Genomic DNA, 23,166 nt, shown 5'->3' with positions numbered 1-23,166 from the left:
TATTATATCGTATTTTTGTTTAAGTTAAATAATTATGATTTAAGTTAAATTACTTTAACAAAATAATGACTTAAACGCATATTAAATTTGTATATTCATAATTGTATAAAATTAATTTAAACAAATATAATATAATTTAAAGAAAAATTTAAGAAATAATTTTTTACGTTTTTTAATTTTTAACCATATTTCTTTAATTATTTTTAATGATTATTTGTTTTTAAAAGAATTAAGATAAATATATAATATTTATAAATTAAATTAATTTTATTCACAAATTATAATGCAAAGTATAAAAATATAAAAATTATATAATTATTTAAATTTTTAGATTTAAAAAATATTGCTACATACTATTTGAAAAAGAAAAATAAAAAATAATAGAATAAAGTTTCTGCTATACTATTCTAAACAAAAATTTTATATAATCTTTTGTTTTAAATATTTTTTTAAACTTTATTACTTAAATTTCAATCATAATCATTAAATTAATCGAATAGTCATTAAAAACATAAATAAAATACTTGAACTAACTTAAAAACCAAATATAAAAAAAAATAAGTTCAACAAAATAGAATTAAATTTTACATGAATAAAAGCAAAAACTTATCACAATTAATTTATAAATATTATAATTTTAAAAACTTATTATAATAAACCATTTTATTAACTTATTTATGAATCATATAATATACTAACTCGGTATATTTTACTCCAAAACAAAAATTTACCCCGATTTCTTTGACAAAAACATACACAAAAAGAAACCTGTGTCGAAGGAAAATGAGACACCTTGTCATAAGGAAACTCTTGGCTGCAAAAACAATAGCACCATTATCTCTACTAAGGAGAGGAGTCCAATGGTTATGTACACTAAGAATGTCATCAATTTTGGTATGCTTACATACGCGGCCAAACTTGACCATAGACATCTTTCTTAACATATTGCCGGTCCCAAGACCAGGGGACATCTGCAGAGGGAAATGATAATTAGAAGACATGCAAAAGGTCAGGCCACTTAAACTAGGGACATATGAAAAACAGCTGAGTGGCAGGGCTAGACCTTGAGAAGAATAAGGCAGTGGAGGGAGCTCATAAGGCACAGGTAATGGGATATCAACTTCAGAAGATGAATGCATTTTCTCCCTTGTCAGCCCAGGTAGGGTCACTAGTTTTGTTTTCTTCATTTCAGAAGTTTCCTTTGATGAGCATTTATCCTGTAATTCTTAGTTTGTTAGCACGAGTCTGTTTCCCTTCAGTATTAGATAAGTTGAATTAAATCATAATTCATAATAATGAATAAAAAAAATTAATCAATCTATAATCTATTAAAAATGTGTTAAAAAATCCAATTCATCCATTAAATTATTTAATAAAAAATATCTAACTCATTCATTAATGATTTTTTACAAAATGAATATTCAATTCATCCGTTAAAAGACTTATTATTCATCTAATAGACTTTAGATTATTTAATCTAATGTAATATAAAAAATATGTTGGATGGATCATTATCTATTCAATGATAAAGGGTGATTCAATCTAATCTATCTATTAATTTTTATTTTTATCACTAGGTTAATTGGATGGTTATTAGATAGATGGATTGAGCTATCACCCCTACTTCGGAAGGTGACTGGAAGATCCTTCCTTCTCCCCTAACCATTTTAAGTTAAATGATGCCAATAATAAAACACCATAAGAAAGCAAGGATGTGCTGCTACCTTAGATACTACATTACTGGTACAGGAAAATGCAAATCCATGTCGTTTGAATAATGATGGTAGAAATAGCACTCCCAGCTGAAAGGAAATATGTATAAAAATAATTTTTAGTGCGACCTCTACAGAACAGGATAAAATGTATTTGACTGCAAATTCCCTAAGTTAAGAATCAAATTAATAACCACCAGAAAAAAACTCTTTTTTGCATTTTCAGATTCTGGTATGTCATTCCGTAAGGCTTGAAAATTATGGTCGTCACTAATCTTGGGGCTGTGCAAATAAGAACACCAACAATCTGAAAAACATAACATACCTCGAATGACCGAATCATCAGCTGAGTATTGTTCTTCTGGAGAGCTCCCCATGCGGCTTTGCTAAGATTTGCCGAAGTTAACAAGAACCAACTATTTGGGAAGGTGTTTTCATGGTTAACTATCTATAGCATGACTAAGCAGTGCAGTAAATGACCAAAAAATTCAACAAACATGATAGACTGAAGTGCATATAATAGGTCAGATGAAGCTCTTACGCAAGATTCTGATTATTGTAACGAGCGAAAGTCTTTATATGTGGCATACAACGGCTGAAACATAGCATACAAAAAGGTATAGTTGGTGAGACAAATTTGCATTAATCTCCAGTAAAATTTTGATTGCCAAGGCAAGGAGTGCCAAGTTTTCTGGTTTCCTTCCAGGATTTTAGATAAATCAACCACCAATACGCTACAAGACAATCGTGACTTATTTATTGATAAACCTATTCCGGAGCCAAGAAGCTAGGAAAGGTGGGGTGGTGCAATTTCTTGACTCAAATTCAATAAATGGATTGCAAAAAATATCGTATAATTATTATAATTCCAAGACAATGTGAATTTATTTAAATGATAAACATTTCAAAGAATTGGCAGGCTAAAGGAGTTTTTATGTAAAAGGTAAGATTAATAAGTCGTAGTATAGCATCAATTGTATCATAAAAAATACTTACCTACGACCGGTATGGTCTGCTTTCCATTTTGCCCAATACCTCTTCAAAAACACTTTCTCCACATTCTTCTGAGGACTTGGAATAGCGCTTCCAGCTGCATAGCCCTAGAGTACAAATAAATGGCAAAATAGTTGTCTAAAACGTTGCATCTAAAAATTCAATTATGAAACACACCTAAATGAAGAGGAAAAAAAAGAAAAACAAAACAGAAAACAAAACTTGCACATCAATAAATATCATAGAAGATAGGAATCAATGATAGAGTAGTCAAACAAATTTAAATAATCATTCATGTCAATAAATTAGTTTTATAGTCAAGATACGTTTATATTATTTATCAGTTAGTACCAAAAGATACCTAAAGTAGAAAGGATAAACTTTGATCGCAGAACCCACAGGTACCCCAGGAAATATCTACAAGGGTCTGGGCATTTTGATATATATATATATATATATATATATATATATATATAATCATTATTTAAAAACATTGCCAAATTTCAATATTGTACCATATTTGTAATTATTATAACTTTTGAGTTCTCTGGTTTTTAGTTTTTTTTTTTTTTAATAGAACACCAAAAAAAACAAGTCAGAATTTTTACATGTACACGTGGGAAATGGGTAAACGGATACAGGTCTAACTATTAAGGAATTAAGTAATAAGTAGGCAAGATCTACTGCTAGTGCAATCTACTATATCTGGGTGATATTAGGTACCCTGCCCAATGCCCGTTCTCAGATTTATGTTTAGTACCAGTAAGAATTATGAAGCATACATCACAAAAATGAAAGGGTTCTTGACCGGATACAGATAGACTAGGCATGTGACATTTCAGCAAATGTTTTATTACTCTCTAAAAAAAACCTTTAAATTGAACATGAAATGCAAACTGAAGATAACTTTCTTTTTTCATCGGAAAATAAAAAATACATCCTCAAAATACATGTACTTTACCTCTATGGAGCATCTAACATCTTCAACTGTAGGCCATATGATTTGAGGCTCCCCCATACCAAGGGGTGTTTTATCTTCAGAGATACCTGCTGACATTGATGAAGCCAACTCAGCCATCCATTTTTCATCTAAAGAGCCAAGGGAGGAGAACTGCAGTAGATATCGGCCAAGTATATCAACAAATTGCAAATGATAAATACTGCACTATTCTAAAATCTGTCACAAAACGATACATTCTAATTCTAACCAAAACGATACTAGCATAAGTTGAAGACCATCAAATGAAAGAAAATATAACAATAGTGTGATAACCTTTTCACTTAATACTGGAGTTATAAGTTAAGATCAAAATCAACCAACTGCACCCAGAATATAATGCAACCTAGCCAACAGCTCAACTGCACCTGATAAACAAGCGGAGATTTCTTAAACTTTTCATCAAAAGTACACTCCTGGAGCAGAGAACGCAGCTTCATATGTCCCCACTTTTTCAAACCAGCACCAGAATGATATCCAGGTACAGATGCAATTAATCTAACCTGAGTATAATGCAAACAGCATTATATATCCTGATAGACAGTGTCTCCGACAATGTATCGCTATAATCAATTAAATAACAGAAAAAGTAATTTAAGAATGGTGAATGGAAAACATACCCTTGCATCACCATAATCAAACTTCTTGAAGAAAGATGGACATATACTGAAGTTTCCAAGTGACGGAAGTTTGACCGAGAATTCTGGCCACTGAACCACCCAATAAATAATGATTAGAAACACTAATGATAATACCCAATCAATCAATAACACCAATATCAACAACTGTCGGCAATTATTTAGCTTTCATAAGCAATGTAAGTGCTCAGATTGGCAATGAGTTTTTACAGTAATCTAAGCTGAAAACTTTTACAAGTGAATGTTCCATAATAATCCAATTGTCTAGTTATTTGGATTTTGGGATAGGTTACTTCCACTGGGGTTTTCAAGAACTACAGACAACAGAGTATTAATTTTATCGCATCGGTGTAGTTGTGAGTTGTGACCCCATTTTTTCTTCAGATTGTTTATTTGGTTCTCAAGTATAAAAGAACAGTATATATCATTACCTTCAACATATTGAGATATTCAACCAGGTCATTTTCAAATCCAGATCCCTTGCTCAGACTATTTTGATCCTTCCATGGAAAATCTTGCATCCACAAACCTTGGCTTTTATTGTTCCAATCTACATAAATTAAGTTCGCTGTATGCACAATGACTCTTACTCCTTTAGGATATATAAGCAGCATGGCCTTTGAATGGTGTGTCCCAAATGAAATTGGCAGTGGTGGTTTGTGCAGAATCCAGTTTGCAGGTCTGTTTCTCTAACCATCATAGAATTAGCAAGTTATTATTCATTCAACAAGTCTTACATATTCAATCTTACAAATAACTAGCCAAAAAAACAAAATTAGATCTGAGCAAACCTTGATGTAATCCACCCTCGCATCACTTTCTCCATGAATAACAAGCACATGGGGAACTTTAGAAAGTGCAGGACATGCTACACCAAGAAAATTTAGAAAAGATGAAAATAGAAATAGATCAACAATGGAAGAAGTTCAATCCAATATATTCATGTGTGCACAAAGTTTAGAACATCAGATAGGCCAACAGCCAATGGACATGCATAATAGAGAGATAGATGATTAGGTGGCTCCTTTTTGCTATGTTAATACGTAAACTCGTAAAGTAATATAATGTAATTTTCCCTACAAGAAGCATAAGAAAGACAAAGCAAGAACGAAACTGCCCCCAGCAAGTTCAAAATACAACAAAGAAAAACGAAAATGAAAATCAGACAGCAAACAGAGAAAATAATGCAAGGAATAGAAATGAACAAGCAAAGAAGAAATGGAAATTCTGAACCACAAAACTCACCGGGAACCAACCAGTCAATGTCCACCATGTAGTTTGAAAGAATAGCAATTTGAATATCCCCCTATCAGCGACAAGCATTAAAATAAAATCAATAAGTAATCCCAATCTTGTCCAGCTAAATACACCTGTACTAGTCAACTTGGCGTGTTTTTGTGAAAAATTGAGCCAATGATTAAAGCAGTAAAGGTTTCTCTGTAAGCTTTGCGTAATTAATCCTAGCCATGGTTGAAAACTGAAACATCAAGGTTTACCATGAAGCACAAAAACAATTGATTTATAGATCAAAATACCAATTCAAGAGAACACAGCATGAACAGAATATGTTAGTAATGTCCACAACATTATTATCACCTACCTGAATAACATCACCTATAGAAACACAAGAAGTATTTGCCCAAGTGGGTAACCCTTGCACACGCAAAAGTCTAAAGGTGGAAGGTATTTGGTCGTTAGGGACATGGAAATTACGTATGGCCTCCACACTACTGTCTTTACTCGACCGAGAACTCCCAGCCGCTGCATTTCTTCCTTGTTTCTTGCTGCAAGCTTCAATCTTATCCTGCAGATTTCACACAAATGATTCATTTTACCAACACACACACACACACAAATGAGATCATAATTAGCTTAAGGCTCACACATATAGATGGTTATTACATGAACAACACAAACACTTAATCGAAAATAAAGCAGTGAATACCTGGGAAAGCCTGCCTGAAGCTTTATCTCTGAATGATGGTTGAGCCTCATTGTTTCTACCACTTGAAGATCTTTTCTCACCATTCAACACCTGATATTTAAAAATATGTTGACCGGGAATGAGCTCAATTATATCACCATCGGAAATGGTACCTTCTTCTTGAGAATTCAGCTTCCTTCTCTTATTCCCAGAATTTACAACCACTGGATTCGTCCCCTCCTAACATTAAAAAAAACAGAACAAAATCTCGAATTAAAAAAGAAAAAAGCAGAACAAGAACCCAGTTTGATTGTAAGGTGCAACGGTTAATACAACGAGCAAATTGGCAGAGCCATCCGCAGCAGCAGTTAGAGTGAGGTGCTTGCGGCTCAGTCTCTTGTCCGAAACAGGAATGTTGCACCGTCCAATAACATTTGTGCCATCTGAGATAAGTAACTTGGGAACGGAAGCTTCTTCCTCAAAATTTTGATTTAGCGGAACCAAGTATCCAACCTGAGAGAGAGACATGGATGAAGCTGGCAACACGCTCAGAATCTTCTGCAGGACTCGCTTGCTTTTGCTGATTTGCAAACTTGGAACGCTTCCTCGTTCCCGTCCCTCATACTCAAAACTCCGGAGCGAAATTACATTACCACTGCGCTGCGCTTTCTCTCGAAGAGTCAAACTCCAAGCTCACAGAGAAAAAGTCTAGCCTTTTTTTTTTTTCTTGAAAAGAACAAATCTAGCCTGAAACGCTCATGCTACCAACTCATAGGCCCAACCTTTTTTGAAAACCAACAACCTTTAAACAGGTAGCCCAACAGAAAGGACGGTAGTTTGCTTTTAAGCAGATATGAAAAAAAAAGCAGAAATTTCTTTTGAAAAACCAAAACAGATATTTCTGAAACGAAACTCTTTTAACTTCCTGCTTAGAAGGGTATATTAACTAACGATCAAACATGCAGATTTAATTCAAGTAGATATATTAGATTTAACCCTTTTTCAGCGGAGAACATAAGTGCCTGAATACCACTGGACATTCGACTAATCTAAGATTTATGTATAATCATATTTAGCTTAAATATATACGTTTAGTTTCTAAAAATATGAAAATTTTTATTTTCTTATAAAAATAAATACTTTTTGTAATTTTTTTAATAAAAATTATATTTTTAATGACTAAACACATAAAATACTCAAGGAAATCTCGATCTTTAAGACAAAATCTTTAATTAAAATCGTTATTTTTTCTTTTGAATCTTACAAAGAACTTAATTTTATAGACATATTTCTAGATGAGGAGAGTTAATGTCAAACTTTAACTCTTATTTTGTATTTTTGGCTTAAAAACTTTAATATTTTTGGTTTGAATGGTAAAACTTTAATATTTATTAAGATTTCAATGATAAGAATTGAATTTTGAGCATGAAAATCCTATGATCTATTTCCAAAATTACCTAGATGAGATTTTTATAGCAAAAATCTGAGTTTTTAAAAAAATTATAATTTTAATATTAATATAATTACAGTTAATGTTGGATTATGACTCTGAGTAATATGTAATAGAAGATGCTAAACACTAGGATAAATGATTTGTATAAAAAGACTGAGAGAGTGTGATCTTTAATAATGTAATTATATTGTATGATTTGTCTAAATCCGAATGTGTAATACCTCCAGCATATTTTCTTGACATGTATGATATGGGATTAATTGATGATTTCTCTATATTAGAATGATAGATGATAATGAATATGAATATGAATTTTGTTTAATAGTTGATATATGTTGAGATTGGTGAATTTACGTTATTGATGAAAAGTGTTTTACTGCCTCATATGATAAAATGTTTATTAGTGAAAATTGATGAATAGAGGACTAAGGTGAATATGTATGCATGAAAAATTAAAGTTGCTTATGTTATAAAATGAAAAGAGAAGTGCTAGTAAAATATATGTCATGTGAAATGTTAAAATGTTGATAAAGTGAATGTTATAAGAAATGCTGAGAATATATATAAATAGTTACAGAGATATACTGAAGGTATAGACTCCAGAGACGATTTAGGAAATCTTGAGGAAATAAAGGTGGTGAATACTTTAGTAAGTGAGTGCACATGATTTGCTGAAATTGAGAGCATCATAGGCCATACACACTCATCTTCTGACTAAACTTTTAGACTCTTGATTATGCCTTTGCTAAAAGGGGTCAGGGAACACACATTGTATCCATGTTGTTCAGATTAGCTAGCGACTATCTACACTTATGTAAGACCTCAAGGGATCATAAAGACAATAATTGTGGAATTGTGAAATGTATAATTGTAATAGGTGAGTCATAACAGATTGATTAATGTAATTATAACACATCTATTATGATATACTACTTGATATAATAATATATAAAATGATGAGTCTAGTGTATGCATGAAAGTACTAATTATATGATTTTTATTATGTTGATCTACTGTAAGATTTGTTAATACAATAAATGAGTTAGTATTATGTTAGTACATATTGTATGAGGTGATATTTTTGTGTTGCATGATTTATTTGTAAAATAAAGGATTTAGTGGGTCGAGAATACTCACCTTTATGAATCATTTTTCAAGAAATGAAATTGAAGAATTAAAAAATGTTGATTTGATTTAGAATTATACTCTTAGTGAGATTGTAAGGAAGAGTTGATTTGATAATGTTTAGATTAATTTGAAGGACTGTAATAATTTTGATTAAGTTCTATTTTTTTTTATTGATAAGAGTATTAAATATTTTAAGGTCAATTCGTTTTAAATTTGTGATACTTAGTAAAACTTTGCTGTAATAAGTAATTCAAAGTATTTGTAATATTGATAGTTAGTTACTTTAATTATAGATTATATTTCATTTTAGATAGATATTTACCTTACTGAATGACAAAGTTATTTATGTTCCAAATTTATATGTATGTATCATGGACTAAATAAATTGCCAAGACGAAAATTTTAGTTTGTTCTGTTTGTAAATTTAAAATTTCAAAATTATTTCTCTTAAAAGATTTGGAATGTCCCTATCTTTTCATTAATTTGGATTAGAGAAATGCAAGTTTGATTTTTTTTTCAATAATTAAACTAAAAACATAAAAGAAATTCACTTTAATTTTTCCTTTCTCGTTATAAAATTTTATCTGTTTTGGATAAGAAATTAAGGATGTTACAGGTGTACATGAATTATTGAAAATGACAATATCATAGGCCTTACAATTGTTCTCCGACTAAACTCCTAACTATACCTTTGCTGGAAGGGGCCAAGTGGACACACGTTCTATTCGTGTTGATTTGGCTAACCAGCAACTATTTATACTTATGTAAGACCTTAAGGATCCCAAGGACAATGAATGTAGACATATCTGTTATAATATGGTGATCTTGTGAATATAATGCATGTGTAGTAATAGATTGATTGGTGTTATTATAATACATGTATTATAATACATCAACGAGTGTGATTATAATGCATATATTGTAATGCCATTGATTAATATGATTAGAACGCACGTATTATGACGTATTGATTAATGTAAAGATAAATAAAATGACATGATCTTAGTATACTTTTTGAATTATTTAATGATGTGATTGTTATGATGTTTGAGCTGTTGTAAATTCATTAATATAATATGCAAACTAATATTATTTTGGTGTTTATTGTATTTAATGATGTTTTTGTATTATTTGTTCATTTATAAAATAAGGGATTTAGTGGGGCGATGAATACTCATCTTTACAATTATACTTTCAAGAATTTAAATGAAGAACGATCTATTCTAAGATCATATCCTCCTCACTGGTATTGCAAGAAAGATTATGCTCTATTAGAATTAAAGTTATAATAATTTTGATTAAATCCTAATTAGAAATTGATTTTGGTATGTAAACAATTTGATGTTGATTTTAAGAAACTTAAAAGGTTTGATAAAGTTTACTATAATTAATGATTTGAAGTATATTTGTAATATTTAATAGTTAATTCTCTTAATTCTACTTTATCTTAATGTTCAATTTAAATTATAAAAATACATTTTTATGTTATGAATGAGACTTATATTTAAAGTTTTAGTATTTTGATAACTTTCATTGTTTTAAGATTTAAATTCACATAAATTTTTCTAATTTATCTAAAATGTTACTTATTTTAATTAAATTTTATTAAAATTATGTATAAAAAGAATACGGATGTTACATGGCAAGTATACCTATCAAAAAGTAATAAATGATTCTAAAATAACTTTTTAAAATACCGTCTCATAAGAATTGTTTTCAAATACTAAGAATAACTTAATTCAATTGTTTGAACTTAAGAGAATCAAAATTAAATAAAATAAGGATTTAAATTCAAGAGAAATAAGTGACTAAAGAGAGTAACACAATCTATGACAATAAACTAATTAAGATGAATTCTAGGGCATATGATTTCACTTTTACACTTAATGTTCACTTTTAGATTAATTCTAATTAAAGTTTTCTTATGATTGCCAACCACTCATACTAAATTTATTAACACTCAATGGTCATGTAATGTTAATAATTTTTCCTAAGCTATTACCCCTGATAGTTATGCAAGGTAAAAGGAAAAGAAAGCATAAAGAGCTATAAGCTATTAATTTAATAACGATTGAAAGAGAAGAACTAATCTTAGTCCATTTCTTGATTGGTGTTTATCCATTAACTATATATGGTTCAGTCACCTACAATATAATTAATTATGATATGTTTAAGACTTATCAGTTCTGAACATACAAATAGAGTGAAATAGGATAAACAACAATCAAGAAAGAAAATTGAAATTATTATTAAGCACAAAAATTACATAGAGTCTTGCAAACAATTCACCATAACCCTAATTATGAATTTAACTAGACATAATGTAATAGGAAACTAAAACAATAATGAACCAATCCATAATCATTTGAGAAGTAAACACTGTACTGGATAGGGAACAACTCGGTTCTACTTGTAGGGAAAGGAAACCGAGTACCTATTCAGCTTAGTTTGGCCGGATACCCTTTGTCAGAATTAAAAGGTAATTAATCCAATTAAGGGTAATAATCAACAAATTATTTACTTTAAATAAAAGGTTAAAAATCAAGACTGGCTTAGCAGGCCCATTAGCCCATTACAGTGCCTATATAAGGAAGGTAAAAGTACAGGTAAAAGGTTGACTTTTCATTATAAAATAACATTTATTCCTCAACACCGGATCCTGACTTCAGCATCGGAGTACCTTTTGCAGGTACCCTCCCCACGTCAGCGACAGTCAGAAGAACGTTATCACTTCAGAGCAGAGACTTGAAGACTAGTGTTTCTCTAGGAGGAACATTTTGGCACCCACCGTGGGGCACAATTAGCCTCATTTTTCAGATTAATCATGGTACTAACGAGAAGCTAGCAGGAAGGACATGCTCAACAAGGAGGAACCTCTCGGCAACAGCTGGAGGGTGTCTCACCAGATGAACAACACCTGAAGTTGTGATGCAAGGAGGAACTGACGAGAGTCTCTTAGCTGTACTGAGACAGCTCAAAGCAGAAATGACAGAGATGAAGAGGGAGAGAGAAAAGGATGCATTGGAGCTCTCGGCTCTAAGAAGGGAAAATGCTAACTTGAGAGAATAAATAAAAACACATATCTTTTCCCAAACTACACCCTTCGTCCAGGATCAGGGGGAATCCTTGGCGTTGCAGGAGAAATCAAAGCAGGTTTTTTAATCTGAAGCAAAAAATGACCGAGACGATCTTGTGAATCGGAGCCTATTCGTTCACCACATCTTGGAAGCTAAGCTACCTGACAACTGGAGAGGCTTAACAATAGAAAAATATGATGGTACGTCTGATCCTGGGGAACACTTAGATGTCTTCACAACCCAGGTCGGTCTGTATACTGAGAACGATTCTTTATGGTGTAGGATTTTTCCCACATCACTTTGAGGACCAGCCCTCAGTTGGTTCACTTGACTTCCCCCTTCATCCATCGACTCTTTTGCAACCCTCACAAGATGGTTCAGCTTGCAGTTCGTCACAAGCCGACCTCATCCCTTAACATCCTTGGTGTTGGTCAATATTAGGCAAGAAAAGGGAGAATCACTTAGAGCATTCATGGAACGCTTCGGCAAAGTTAGCCTTTCGATCCATAACTTCGAACCAGCAGTGGCTATGCACCACCTCACAACGGCCCTTAAACCAAGACCTTTTGTTAACAGCATCTGCAAGAAACCACCTGTTGACTTAGACGAGTTGAGAAGTCGGGCTGCAAAGTATATGCAGATGGAGGAATTGTCCGAGTACTGAAACCATGTATGGATGGACTAGGGGTCCAATTCAAAAAATACAGATAGAAGAGAAACTTTCAAGTCTAGGCAGGAAAGTAAGGAGAAAAGAAATGAACTTGAAAGGCTGCCTAGGGGACCCAAATATCCTTCCTACACTACGCTCAACACTAATCAGTCCAGAGTACTTGATCAGGCATTGGCCACAGAAATACTGAGAATGCCTAGACGCGCCAACACCTCTCCTCGGGCAGATGAAAGCAAGGCTTGCCGCTACTATCAGAACATGAGTCACACCACCGAGGAGTGCACAGCGCTGAAGGATAAAATTGAAGAATTAATTAAGGAAGGACATTTAAAAGATTTTGTGCAGACAAATCCCATCGGTCAATCCAATAGAGGAAGAGACCGTTACCCTGAGTCATCGAGGAGATACGATGACAAAAAATTTAAACGACAGAGGAGTAGGTCCAGGGAACCCCTAACTAGACGATATGATGAACGTAAGAAGTATCCTAAAAGGGTCATTAATACCATAGCTGGAGGATTTACCGGTGGAGGACCTACCCATTCGGCCAGAAAGAGACATTTGAGGCAAGTCCGATCAGTCAATAATGTCTCACTTGATAGTAGGATTTGAATCCCCCCTATTATATTTATTGACGAAGACTTTCAAGGAGTCGACCCGATACAAGACGATCCCATGGTGATAAGTGTAGACATTCTCAACTGCATCGTACGGAAAACACTTATTTATCAGGGAAGTTCAGCCGACATCCTCTACTGGAATACTTTTAAGCAATTAGGCATCCTGATAAATGCTTTCTATACTTGATCCTACATTGTAATTCATGAATGATAATTGAGAGTTTTAAGCTATTTATTGAGAAAATTTACTATTATTAATTTCATTTTATTCATATTTCAGGAAAAAGGATCAAGAAGTGAAAGCCTTAAAGATGTCAAGAATTGAAGAAAAAGAAACCAGAGATATACACGGGCAAGTACATACCCGTGTATATGAGCGTGTATCTCACTGGTCGCGTCAATTGAAGTGTATCATTGAGACCAGAGATGTACACGGCCAGATACATGGCCGTGTACATGAGCGTGTGCTTTTATGGAAAGCTTTGAAAGGCGTCTATTAAAAAACAGAGATGTACACGGCCAAGTACATGGCCGTGTACTTGGGCGTGTACTTTTACGCGCGTCAGAAATTTAACTTTTGCGAGAAAATTAACCCTAGGATAATTTCTATAAAAGGAGAACTGAACTCAAACCTAAGGAAGAAGTTTTTGGAGACGAAAGACTCAGAGACGGCAGGAGGATAGGATTAAGCATTTTATTTCATCTCTTTTGTAATTTTAATTTGAAGATGTTTAGGTTCTAATTTTCCTTTGAGTATCTAGACGTAATGAATCCTAATTGACTAAATTTTCTGGAATTCTTCTAATGCTATTTCATGTTCTTTTCTCTTGGGTTTAATTGAGTAATATCAATTTTCTCTATCTTGTTTTCTTGTTTGAATTTGAGTAAAATTCCTGCATGAAATTAACATTACTCAATTAAAAAGACTTGAATGTATTTCTAGAGATAGAAAGACGTGAGTTTTCTGTATTAGGATTAACCCTAATTATGAAATTCACAATGAACTTAATGCAACCTAGGGGTATTAATTAAGAAAGAGATTCCGATTAATCAACTGAGGGTTAGGAATCATTACCCTTGAGAAAGATATTGATTTAAATTAGAATTTCCTGAGCGATAAGGGTTTGGAACTAAGTAGTTGAAGAAGAATTTCAGTTATTTGGACACTTAGGGGGATTTACAGTCTAGATACTTGCCTTTTTACATTGAATACCTTTAGTCATAATTTTCTATAATTTATTTTCACTTGAATATCTGTTCCTTTTAATTTATTATTCTTTTACTTTTAGCAATTTCATCAACAAGGTTTATTTTTCATATTTATTAATAATTACGCAATTAAGGAAAAGTTTCTCAATAACAGTCCCAGTGGATACGACACTTGGTACTTTAATTTTAATTTTAATAATATTACTTCGACAACGGGGACACTTGCCCAGTGATTCAATTTTTACACACCAAGTTTTTGGCGCCGTTGCCGGGGACTGTTTAATTAGGATTCCCTTTATTACGTATTTACTAATTTTATTTATTTCTTTAGTCTTGAATTAACTTAACTATTTTGCTTTCATTCTTTTTAGGAGCTGATTTTTCTAGTGTATGATCAAAACCCGTTCTACTGCACTGTTTGAAGAACTATTTGAATTTGACCCAGAGATCGAAAGAACTTTGCGAAAAATTCGGAAAGAGAGACGACTGCTAGTACAGAGGGAAAACGCACAAACACACATGGAAGGAATGGCAAACAACGAAGATCAACCAAGGACCATGTCCGATTATGCTCGTCCATCATAAACGGGGACAGAGTCTAGCATTGTTCGTCCGGATGTGCAGGGAAATTTTGAAATAAAGCCCAATATTATTCAGATGGTTCAGCAGTTTGTTCAATTTGATGGGTTGCAAGATGAAGACCCAAACGCTCACATCGCTAATTTTCTGGAGATCTGTGATACTTTCAAGATTAATGGAGCTACTGATGATGCAATCCGCTTGAGGCTGTTCCCATTTTCTCTCAGGAGAAGAGCAAAGCAATGGTTGAACTCTCTCCCGCGAGGATCTATCACTTCATGGGAGGCTATGGCAGAAAAATTCTTTGCAAAATATTTTCCTCCCGCTAAAACTGCTAAGATGAGGAATGACATCTCTTCCTTCTACCAGTTAGAGACAGAGACGTTATACGATACGTGGGAGAGGTTCAAGGAATTGTTGCGGAAATGCCCACATCATGGGATTCCGGACTGGCTTCAAGTGCAAACCTTCTACAATGGATTAAACCCAGCCACAAGACAAATGATAGATGCTGCAGCTGGGGGCACTTTGAATAGCAAGACACCAAGGGCTGCACAAGAACTGTTTGAAGAAATGCCAATGAACAGCTATCAGTGGAGCTCCACTCGATCCAAACCTGCAAAATCGGCGGGGATCTATAGTCTTGATGCAGTGACATCCTTGGCAATGCAAGTTAAAGCCTTAGGAAAGAAGATTGATGGTTTATCTGTTAACCATCCAGTTGCTCCAGTGATGAGATGTGATATTTGCGGAGGAGGCCACCCTAATCATGAGTGTTGAGCTACTCAGGAAGAACATGCCAATGTGATAGGAAACAGACCTTTGTACCAAAATTATAATGGCATGAATAATCCGGGCTGGAGGAACTATACAAACTCACCGTGGAACAACAATCAACAACCAATGCGGAACAACACAGCCTCAGGGTTTTAAGAAACTCCACATCAACCACCACCACCCCCAGCCGAAAAGAAGTCAAACCTTGAGGAGCTGATGACCAAATTCATTCAAACCTCAGAATCTCGGTTTCTATCCACTGAGACAGCACTAAGAAATCAACAAGCCTCTATCCATAATCTAGAAATTCAGTTGGGTCAAATTTCTAGACTCCTCTCAGAAAGACCCCAAGGAAGCTTGCCTGGCAATACTGAGACTAATCCTAGGGAGCAGGTTAATGCAGTAACATTAAGGAGTGGCAGAACATTACAAGAGAAGGGGAAGCAAGAATCAGAAAAAGATGCAGTTGAAGAGGAGGATAAATGTCAAGAGGAGACTGTGGAAAAGCCCCCTTTAGTGAAAGAATTCATACCCCCACTTCCCTACCCAGCAAGATTGAAGAAAGACAAGGATGATGAACAATTTGGTAAATTTCTGTCCTTATTTTGTCAACTTCATATTAATTTACCGTTTGTTGATGCCTTGGCACAGATGCCCAAGTACGCCAAATTTCTGAAGGATCTACTGTCCAACAAGAAGAAATTGGAGGAGTTGGCCACAGTAACTCTGAATGAAGAATGCTCAGCAATTCTGCAAAACAAGATGCCCGAAAAATTGAAGGATCCAGGGAGTTTTACTCTTCCTTGTCTCATTGGTAGATTGATAGTTGATAGGGCTTTAGCTGATTTAGGTACTAGCATTAATTTGATGCCATATTCTATTTTTAAGAAATTAGGTTTAGGGGAACCTAGGCCAACTAGGATGAGTATTCAATTAGCTGATAGGTCAATTAAATATCCTAGGGGTATCATTGAGGATGTGCTTGTAAAAGTGGACAAATTTATTTTTCCTGTTGATTTTGTGATTCTTGATATGGACGAGGACACTGATGTCCCCTTGATCTTAGGTCGTCCATTTTTAGCTACTGCAGGGGCTATAATTGATGTGAGGGATGGAAAGTTAATTTTGAGGGTTGGAGATGAAAAAGTCACTTTCAAAATTCCTAATGTAATAAAAAAGTCTTTGAAACAAGATGATTCTTGCTACTTTATTAATGTAATTAATGATTATGTTTCTGATTGTGCACAGGAATTCTTGATTTCAAACCCATTGGAAAGAAGCTTAGTTCATGATAGAGGAAAATATGATATGAGCTTGGTAACTCAAGAACAGTGGTGTCATTTAGAAGCCACTAAGCCATTATGGAGAAAAAGAGACTTCAAAGTTTTGGAGTGGAAATCAGAGAAGCAACCCAACCCATCCATTAATGAACCACCAGATGAAAAATTGAAGGTCTACCATCATAAAAAATTCAAGGGAGGTAAACTATTTCAAAAAGGTGATTTAGTACTGTTGTACAACTCTCGCCTCAAATTATTCCCAGGTAAACTCAAATCCCATTGGTCTGGACCGTTTACTGTGCATAAGGTATTTCCTTGCGGTATAATTGAATTAACTCATCCAGAAAAAGGAAATTTTAACGTGAATGAACATAGGCTCAAACTATACCAGGGGGTCAACTGCAAACTTTTGCAAATGAGGAGTTTAAACTCCTCCATGTTGAATGTTGAATGTTGAATTACATTGAATAGTTTAGGTTAGGTAGGTTTAGTTTATTTTAATTTAGTTATTTATTTGCTCATTTATTTATATTTTGAATAAGTGTCCTCGCCCCAGCATGAACCCTATCTCCTTATGACCACTTTCTTAGTATAGATGATGAAGACTCAGATGATGCTAGTGCAACACTTTAGTCTGCAATTAGGAGTCTTAGTTGAATTTTTTACTTATGTTATTTTTTAGGATTTAAATTGCTTTTGTCTGTTTATTACTTATGTTTCTTTATCGCATTATTTTGATCATTTTACTCCTCTTGTCATTATGAACTGAGTTAAATCTCCATATAAATTTTTTTTCTTTATCAAGTTTCCTCTCCAATTGAATCCCAGATTAGCTTTGCTTCCCACGACTCTTTGCTTACTTATTTACTTTTCAGGGAAGTTTCAGTTGCACTTTAATTCTTATATTTGATTGAGGACAATGCAAATCTTACAATGTGGGGTGGATAATTATAGATGTTTGAACTGAATTGTTGTTTTATTCTTGAGCAATATTGAGTCAATTTTACTGTTGCATTAGAGATGATATTCCTGAAAATAAAATAATAATAATAATAATAAAGATTCATATGCAGTTATTCTAGATATTGGATTTGTGTTTTTGATTGTTTCTCGATTGAAGTATCGGTAGATTTTTCTGATTTGAGGACCTTGAATCTATGCCCTTGAATCTATAAATTTTTTTTTTTTTTAAGAATCGTTAATATCTGAAAAATTGGGGCTCTGCTCAGAAATAAAAGAGCATGCCATAGAAGCATAACTAGTTGAATGTGGATTGCAGGCAATGTCTGGATACCACATCCTAGAACCCCGAAATTATTTGAGGTACCGATGTGGAAAGCAAAGGGTGAAATTTTCCATTAATACCTTGTGCTAATAGGGATGGAGCATAAAATGCACCCTATTAGTCGATCATGGCTCAAAGTAAAGAAAATTAAATAACACCTTGTGAAAGAATTCAAAGTTTTGAATTAAAATTTTAAGAGCTAATGGTAGAGAGGTCCTTATTTCAATTCTGACTGAAGTTACAATGGTCGAGAGCAAAAGAAAGCACAATTTGATATTTAAGAATTACTTTCCCTCTAAAAATAAAATAAAATAAAAATAACAATAATAATAAAATAAAAAATTCAGGAATTTGATTCTTTGTTGTCAAGGGTAAAATTGATCCATTTCTTTGCTTGGGGACAAGCAATCGTTCAAGTTCGGGGGAATTTGATAAATGCTTTCTATACTTGATCCTACATTGTAATTTATGAATGATAATTGAGAGTTTTAAGCTATTCATTGAGAAAATTTACTATTATTAATTTCATTTTATTCATATTTCAGGAAAAAGGATCAAGAAGTGAAAGCCTTAAAGATGTCGAGAATTGAAGAAAAAGAAACCAGAGATATACACGGGCAAGTACATGCCCGTGTATATGAGCGTGTATCTCACTGGTCGCGTCAATTGAAGTATATCATCAAGACCAGAGATGTACACGGCCAGATACATGGCCGTGTACATGAGCGTGTGCTTTTATGGAAAGCTTTGAAAGGTGTTTATTAGAAAACAGAGATGTACACGGCCAAATACATGGCCGTGTACTTTTACGCGCGTCAGAAATTTAACTTTTGCGAGAAAATTAACCCTAGGATAATTTCTATAAAAGGAGAACTGAACTCAAACCTAAGGAAGAAGTTTTTGGAGACGAAAGACTCAGAGACGACAGGAGGATAGGATTAAGCATTTTATTTCATCTCTTTTGTAATTTTAATTTGAAGATGTTTAGGTTCTAATTTTCCTTTGAGTATCTAGACGTAATGAATCCTAATTGACTAAATTTTCTGGAATTCTTCTAATGCTATTTCATGTTCTTTTCTCTTGGGTTTAATTGAGTAGTATCAATTTTCTCTATCTTGTTTTCTTGTTTGAATTTGAGTAAAATTCCTGCATGAAATTAACATTGCTCAATTAAAAAGACTTGAATGTATTTCTAGAGATAGAAAGACGTGAGTTTTCTGTATTAGGATTAACCCTAATTATGAAATTCATAATGAACTTAATGCAACCTAGGGGTATTAATTAAGAAAGAGATTCCGATTAATCAACTGAGGGTTAGGAATCATTACCCTTGAGAAAGATATTGATTTAAATTAGAATTTCCTGCAGCGATAAGGGTTTGGAACTAAGTAGTTGAAGAAGAATTTCAGTTATTTAGACACTTAGGGGGATTTACAGTCTAGATACTTGCCTTTTTACATTGAATACCTTTAGTCATAATTTTCTATAATTTATTTTCACTTGAATATCTGTTCCTTTTAATTTATTATTCTTTTACTTTTAGCAATTTGATCAACAAGGTTTATTTTTCATATTTATTAATAATTACGCAATTAAGGAAAAGTTTCTTAATAACAGTCCTGTGGATACGACACTTGGTACTTTAATTTTAATTTTAATAATATTACTTCGACAACGGGTACACTTTCCCAGTAATTTTTACCCATCACATCCCAGAAGAAGAGTTCAGAGAGTATCATGAACCGCTGGTGGGTTTCTCTGGGGAACGAGTGGAGACTCGGGGTTGTTTTGACCTGTATACCTCATTTGGGTCAGAGCATGAGGGAAAACGTATAAAAATCACTTATCTTGTAGTACATGCGACCACTTCCTATAATATACTACTCGGCAGACCATCCCTAAACAAATTGAAGGCCATAGTATCTACTCCGCACTTGGCCATAAAGTTTCTGTCTGAGAGGGGCCGAATCGTTATAGTTCATGCTGATCAGAAAACGGCTAGAGAATGCTACTTTACAAGTTTACGTCTTAAGCCTTTCCATGGGAGCAGCCGAGATGTCAACATTATATCCCCTCGATTGGAAGAGGAGTTGGATTTTGAACTTGATCCTAGAGTTGATGAAGGATATCGGTTGAGCCCAATGAAAATAAGCAGCCTTTCCAACTTGGACTAAAACCCGAACAGGTTGCTTATCTGGGAGTCATTTTGTCTATGCAAGAGAGGCAAGCCTTTTAGGAAGTACTGTAACATAATGCTGATTTGTTCGCTTGGTCTGCTTCAGATATGCCCGGCATAGACCCTGCATTTATCTGTCATCACTTATCAGTTTATAAGGGAGCCAAACCGATAGCACAAAAGAAAAGGAAGATTGGTGGAAACAGAGCAAAGGCAGTAAAGGAGGAAACTAATAAATTGTTGTAAGTCGGCTTCATCTAGGAGGTCAGATACTCTACATGGCCAGCCAATGTCGTTATGGTTAAAAAATTAAATTGGAAATGGCGAATGTGCACAGATTTTACTGACCTCAATAAAGCATGCCCAAAGGACGCATATCCATTGCCAAACATTGACACCTTAGTGGACAGCGCAGCAGGCCACAAGGTACTCAGCTTTTTGGATGCCTATACTGGCTACAATCAGATCCGAATGTATCCCTCAGATGAAGAGAAGACTGCATTCATCACAAACTCAGCAAATTTTTGCTATCGAGTAATGCCGTTCAGCTTAAAGAATGCAGGGGTGACATACCAGCGACTTATGAATAAAATTTTTGAGAAGTAAGTAGGTAAATGCTTGGAGGTATATTTGGACAACATGGTGGTTAAGTCCACGGCATTGGAGCAACACCTTGCCCATTTGGAGGAGGTATTCGGGGAGGCCAGGAAGCATGGTATGCGGTTTAACCCCGAGAAGTGTACATTCGGTGTAGCCGAAGGCAAGTTTCTAGGGTTTATGTTATTTGAAAAGGGAATCCAGCCAAATCCTAACAAATGTCAAGCCATCATCGAAATGGCCTGTCCTCGGAATATCAAAGAGGTTCAGAGACTTGCCGGTCGGATTGCAGCCCTCGCTCGATTTTTGCCAATCATGGCAGAAAGGTCTCGGCCTTTCATCGAGTTGCTCAAAAAATCTCAAAAATTTGTATGGTCCAACGAATGTGAGGTTGCCTTTGTTCAGTACAAGAGTATGTTAGCAGCACCACCTGTGCTGACAAAATTGAAGCTTGAACAAGAGATGATTGTTTATTTGGCCGTATCAGATAATGCCATCAGTTCGGTCTTACTACAAGAAATATTTGAACCGACTCATGTATATTTCATCAGCCGAACACTTCAAGGTCCTGAATCTCGATACCAGTTGATGGAAAAAGTAGTACTGGCCTTACTACATACAGCTCGTCAGTTAAGACATTATTTCCAAAGCCACAAGATGGTTGTGCGCACAGATTGTCCAATGGTTAAAATTTTGAGAAAACCAAAGTTGGCCGGTCGGTTGGTAGCATGGACAATTGAGCTCTCTCAATTTGACATCCATTTTGAAAATCGACACCCTCTTAAAGCTCAGGTGCTAGCGGACTTCGTTAACGAATTCACAGCACAAAAACAACCCATGTCGGATATGTGGAATCTGCATATTGATGGATCGTCAAACCGACTAAGTAGTGGAGCAGGAGTTATACTTGAAGGGCCAAACACAGTCACCATTGAACAATTCATTCGGTTTGGGTTTAAGGCATCCAACAATCAAGCCGAATACAAGGCTTTACTTGCTGGTCTCAGATTAGCAAAGGAGATGGGAGTTAAACGTATTACTGGCTGGAGTGATTCAAAAATAGTGGCCGAACAAGTTAATGATACATATCAAGTTAAGGACTCGGTTATGCTCCAATATTATCAAGAATTCAAAAGAATGACAGATGAATTTGATGAGATATGTGTTCGGCACACACCAAGAAACATGAATGAACGAGCCGATAGGCTTGCTAGACTGGCTAGCCAAAGGAAACTTGGGCAATTGCAAAGCGTAATCCATCAGGAAATCCTCCAACCTAGCATCACCAAACAAGAGTGCATGGACATAGAAAATATGCCTCAAAATTGGATGACCTCCATCATCCAATACCTTACCAACAGCACCTTACCAAAGAATCCAGTTTCGGAAAAGAAAATAATGATACACACAGCTAAATACCTCCTCCTCGGTAAAGACTTGTACAGGAGAGGGATCTTAACACCCATGCTTAAATGTCTTGACGATGATCAAGCTAGCTATGTCATGAGGGAGATTCACGAAGGTATCTGTGGGACCCATTCGGGCAGACGAACCATGGTAGCAAAAATACTCAGAGCTGGGTACTATTGCCCAACACTCGCTCAAGATTGCCATGTGTTTGTAAAGAAATGCATTCCCTGTCAACAACATGATCCTCACCTACACCAACATGCCTATACCCTCCGTCTTATTAGCTCTCCTTGGCCCTTTGCTATTTGAGGTATGGACCTCCTCGGCCCTTTCCCTTTAGCAAAAGGGCAATGTAAATTTCTACTTGTCGCTGTGCATTACTTTACCAAATGGATTGAAGCCGAGCCCCTTGCCACCATCACGGCTAACAACGTACAGAAATTCACTTGGAAAAACATCATCACACGTTTTGGCCTCCCTCATGCATTAATTACAGATAACGGGCTGCAATTTACAGATCGACGATTCAATGAGTTTTTGGAAGGTCTTCACATCAAGCACAGGGTTACGTCTGTTGAACACCCTTAGACTAATGGCCAGGTTGAGACTGCAAACAAAGTGATCTTACATAAATTAAAAAA

General features: G+C 34.6%; 3 protein-coding genes and 1 non-coding gene across 7 annotated transcripts; 2 read left to right on the top strand and 2 right to left on the bottom strand.

The window, feature by feature from the left end:
* Positions 1-740: 740 nt before the first annotated feature.
* LOC113869197 (tyrosyl-DNA phosphodiesterase 1) lies at positions 741-7,070 on the bottom strand. Of its 4 annotated transcripts, XM_027505409.1 has the most exons (16): positions 6,598-6,880; positions 6,366-6,504; positions 5,941-6,113; positions 5,586-5,646; positions 5,132-5,208; positions 4,772-5,029; positions 4,323-4,412; positions 4,071-4,205; positions 3,667-3,816; positions 2,709-2,812; positions 2,254-2,307; positions 2,038-2,128; positions 1,737-1,802; positions 1,619-1,636; positions 1,064-1,217; positions 741-971 (listed from the first exon to the last, which is right to left on the bottom strand). In XM_027505409.1, the coding sequence occupies exons 1-16, from the start codon at positions 6,790-6,792 to the stop codon at positions 901-903; spliced, it is 1,836 nt and encodes a 611-aa protein (XP_027361210.1). In that variant the 5' UTR covers positions 6,793-6,880; the 3' UTR covers positions 741-900. The 4 variants fall into 4 exon arrangements, with proteins under 4 accessions (XP_027361210.1, XP_027361208.1, XP_027361209.1 ...); XM_027505407.1 differs by lacking the exon at positions 1,619-1,636 and having other exon boundaries at positions 1,725-1,802; positions 5,941-6,144; positions 6,286-6,504; positions 6,598-7,070; XM_027505408.1 differs by lacking the exons at positions 1,619-1,636; positions 2,254-2,307 and having other exon boundaries at positions 1,725-1,802; positions 5,941-6,144; positions 6,286-6,504; positions 6,598-6,930.
* An 8,266-nt stretch (positions 7,071-15,336) lies between these two features.
* Positions 15,337-15,443, bottom strand: LOC113870517. The gene has a single exon (XR_003505541.1). It is a non-coding gene; the product is annotated as a small nucleolar RNA R71 (small nucleolar RNA).
* A 550-nt stretch (positions 15,444-15,993) lies between these two features.
* On the top strand, positions 15,994-20,676 carry LOC113870125. Its single transcript, XM_027506725.1, has 4 exons — positions 15,994-16,908; positions 17,026-17,229; positions 20,256-20,473; positions 20,625-20,676. Exons 1-4 carry the CDS (start codon positions 15,994-15,996, stop codon positions 20,674-20,676), a joined length of 1,389 nt encoding a protein of 462 aa, XP_027362526.1.
* Positions 20,677-21,157: 481 nt separating this feature from the next.
* On the top strand, positions 21,158-22,834 carry LOC113870124. Its single transcript, XM_027506724.1, has one exon. The coding sequence runs from the start codon at positions 21,158-21,160 to the stop codon at positions 22,832-22,834; it is 1,677 nt and encodes a 558-aa protein (XP_027362525.1).
* Positions 22,835-23,166: the final 332 nt, after the last annotated feature.

Source organism: Abrus precatorius, unplaced genomic scaffold (genome assembly GCF_003935025.1).
Source record: "Abrus precatorius isolate BTA unplaced genomic scaffold, Abrus_2018 Scaffold6, whole genome shotgun sequence".
NCBI classification, from domain to species: domain Eukaryota; kingdom Viridiplantae; phylum Streptophyta; class Magnoliopsida; order Fabales; family Fabaceae; genus Abrus; species Abrus precatorius.
Note: the sequence above shows the minus strand (reverse complement) of the source record. Positions and strands in the feature narration are given on the sequence as shown.

Excerpts from the sequence above, each read along its gene's own strand:
- LOC113869197 (XM_027505407.1), bottom strand. The coding sequence starts at position 6,792 with ATGTCTCTCTCTCAGGTTGGATACTTGGTTCCGCTAAATCAAAATTTT. Across the intron at positions 3,817-4,070 it reads AATCTCCGCTTGTTTATCAG|TTCTCCTCCCTTGGCTCTTT; the intron begins GTGCAGTTGAGC and ends TATCTACTGCAG. Across the intron at positions 972-1,063 it reads ACTGCCTTATTCTTCTCAAG|ATGTCCCCTGGTCTTGGGAC; the intron begins GTCTAGCCCTGC and ends TTCCCTCTGCAG.
- LOC113870125 (XM_027506725.1), top strand. The coding sequence starts at position 15,994 with ATGACCAAATTCATTCAAACCTCAGAATCTCGGTTTCTATCCACTGAG. Across the intron at positions 16,909-17,025 it reads ATGGAAAGTTAATTTTGAGG|GAATTCTTGATTTCAAACCC; the intron begins GTTGGAGATGAA and ends GATTGTGCACAG. Across the intron at positions 20,474-20,624 it reads AGAGTTGATGAAGGATATCG|ATATGCCCGGCATAGACCCT; the intron begins GTTGAGCCCAAT and ends GGTCTGCTTCAG.
- LOC113870124 (XM_027506724.1), top strand. The coding sequence starts at position 21,158 with ATGGTGGTTAAGTCCACGGCATTGGAGCAACACCTTGCCCATTTGGAG.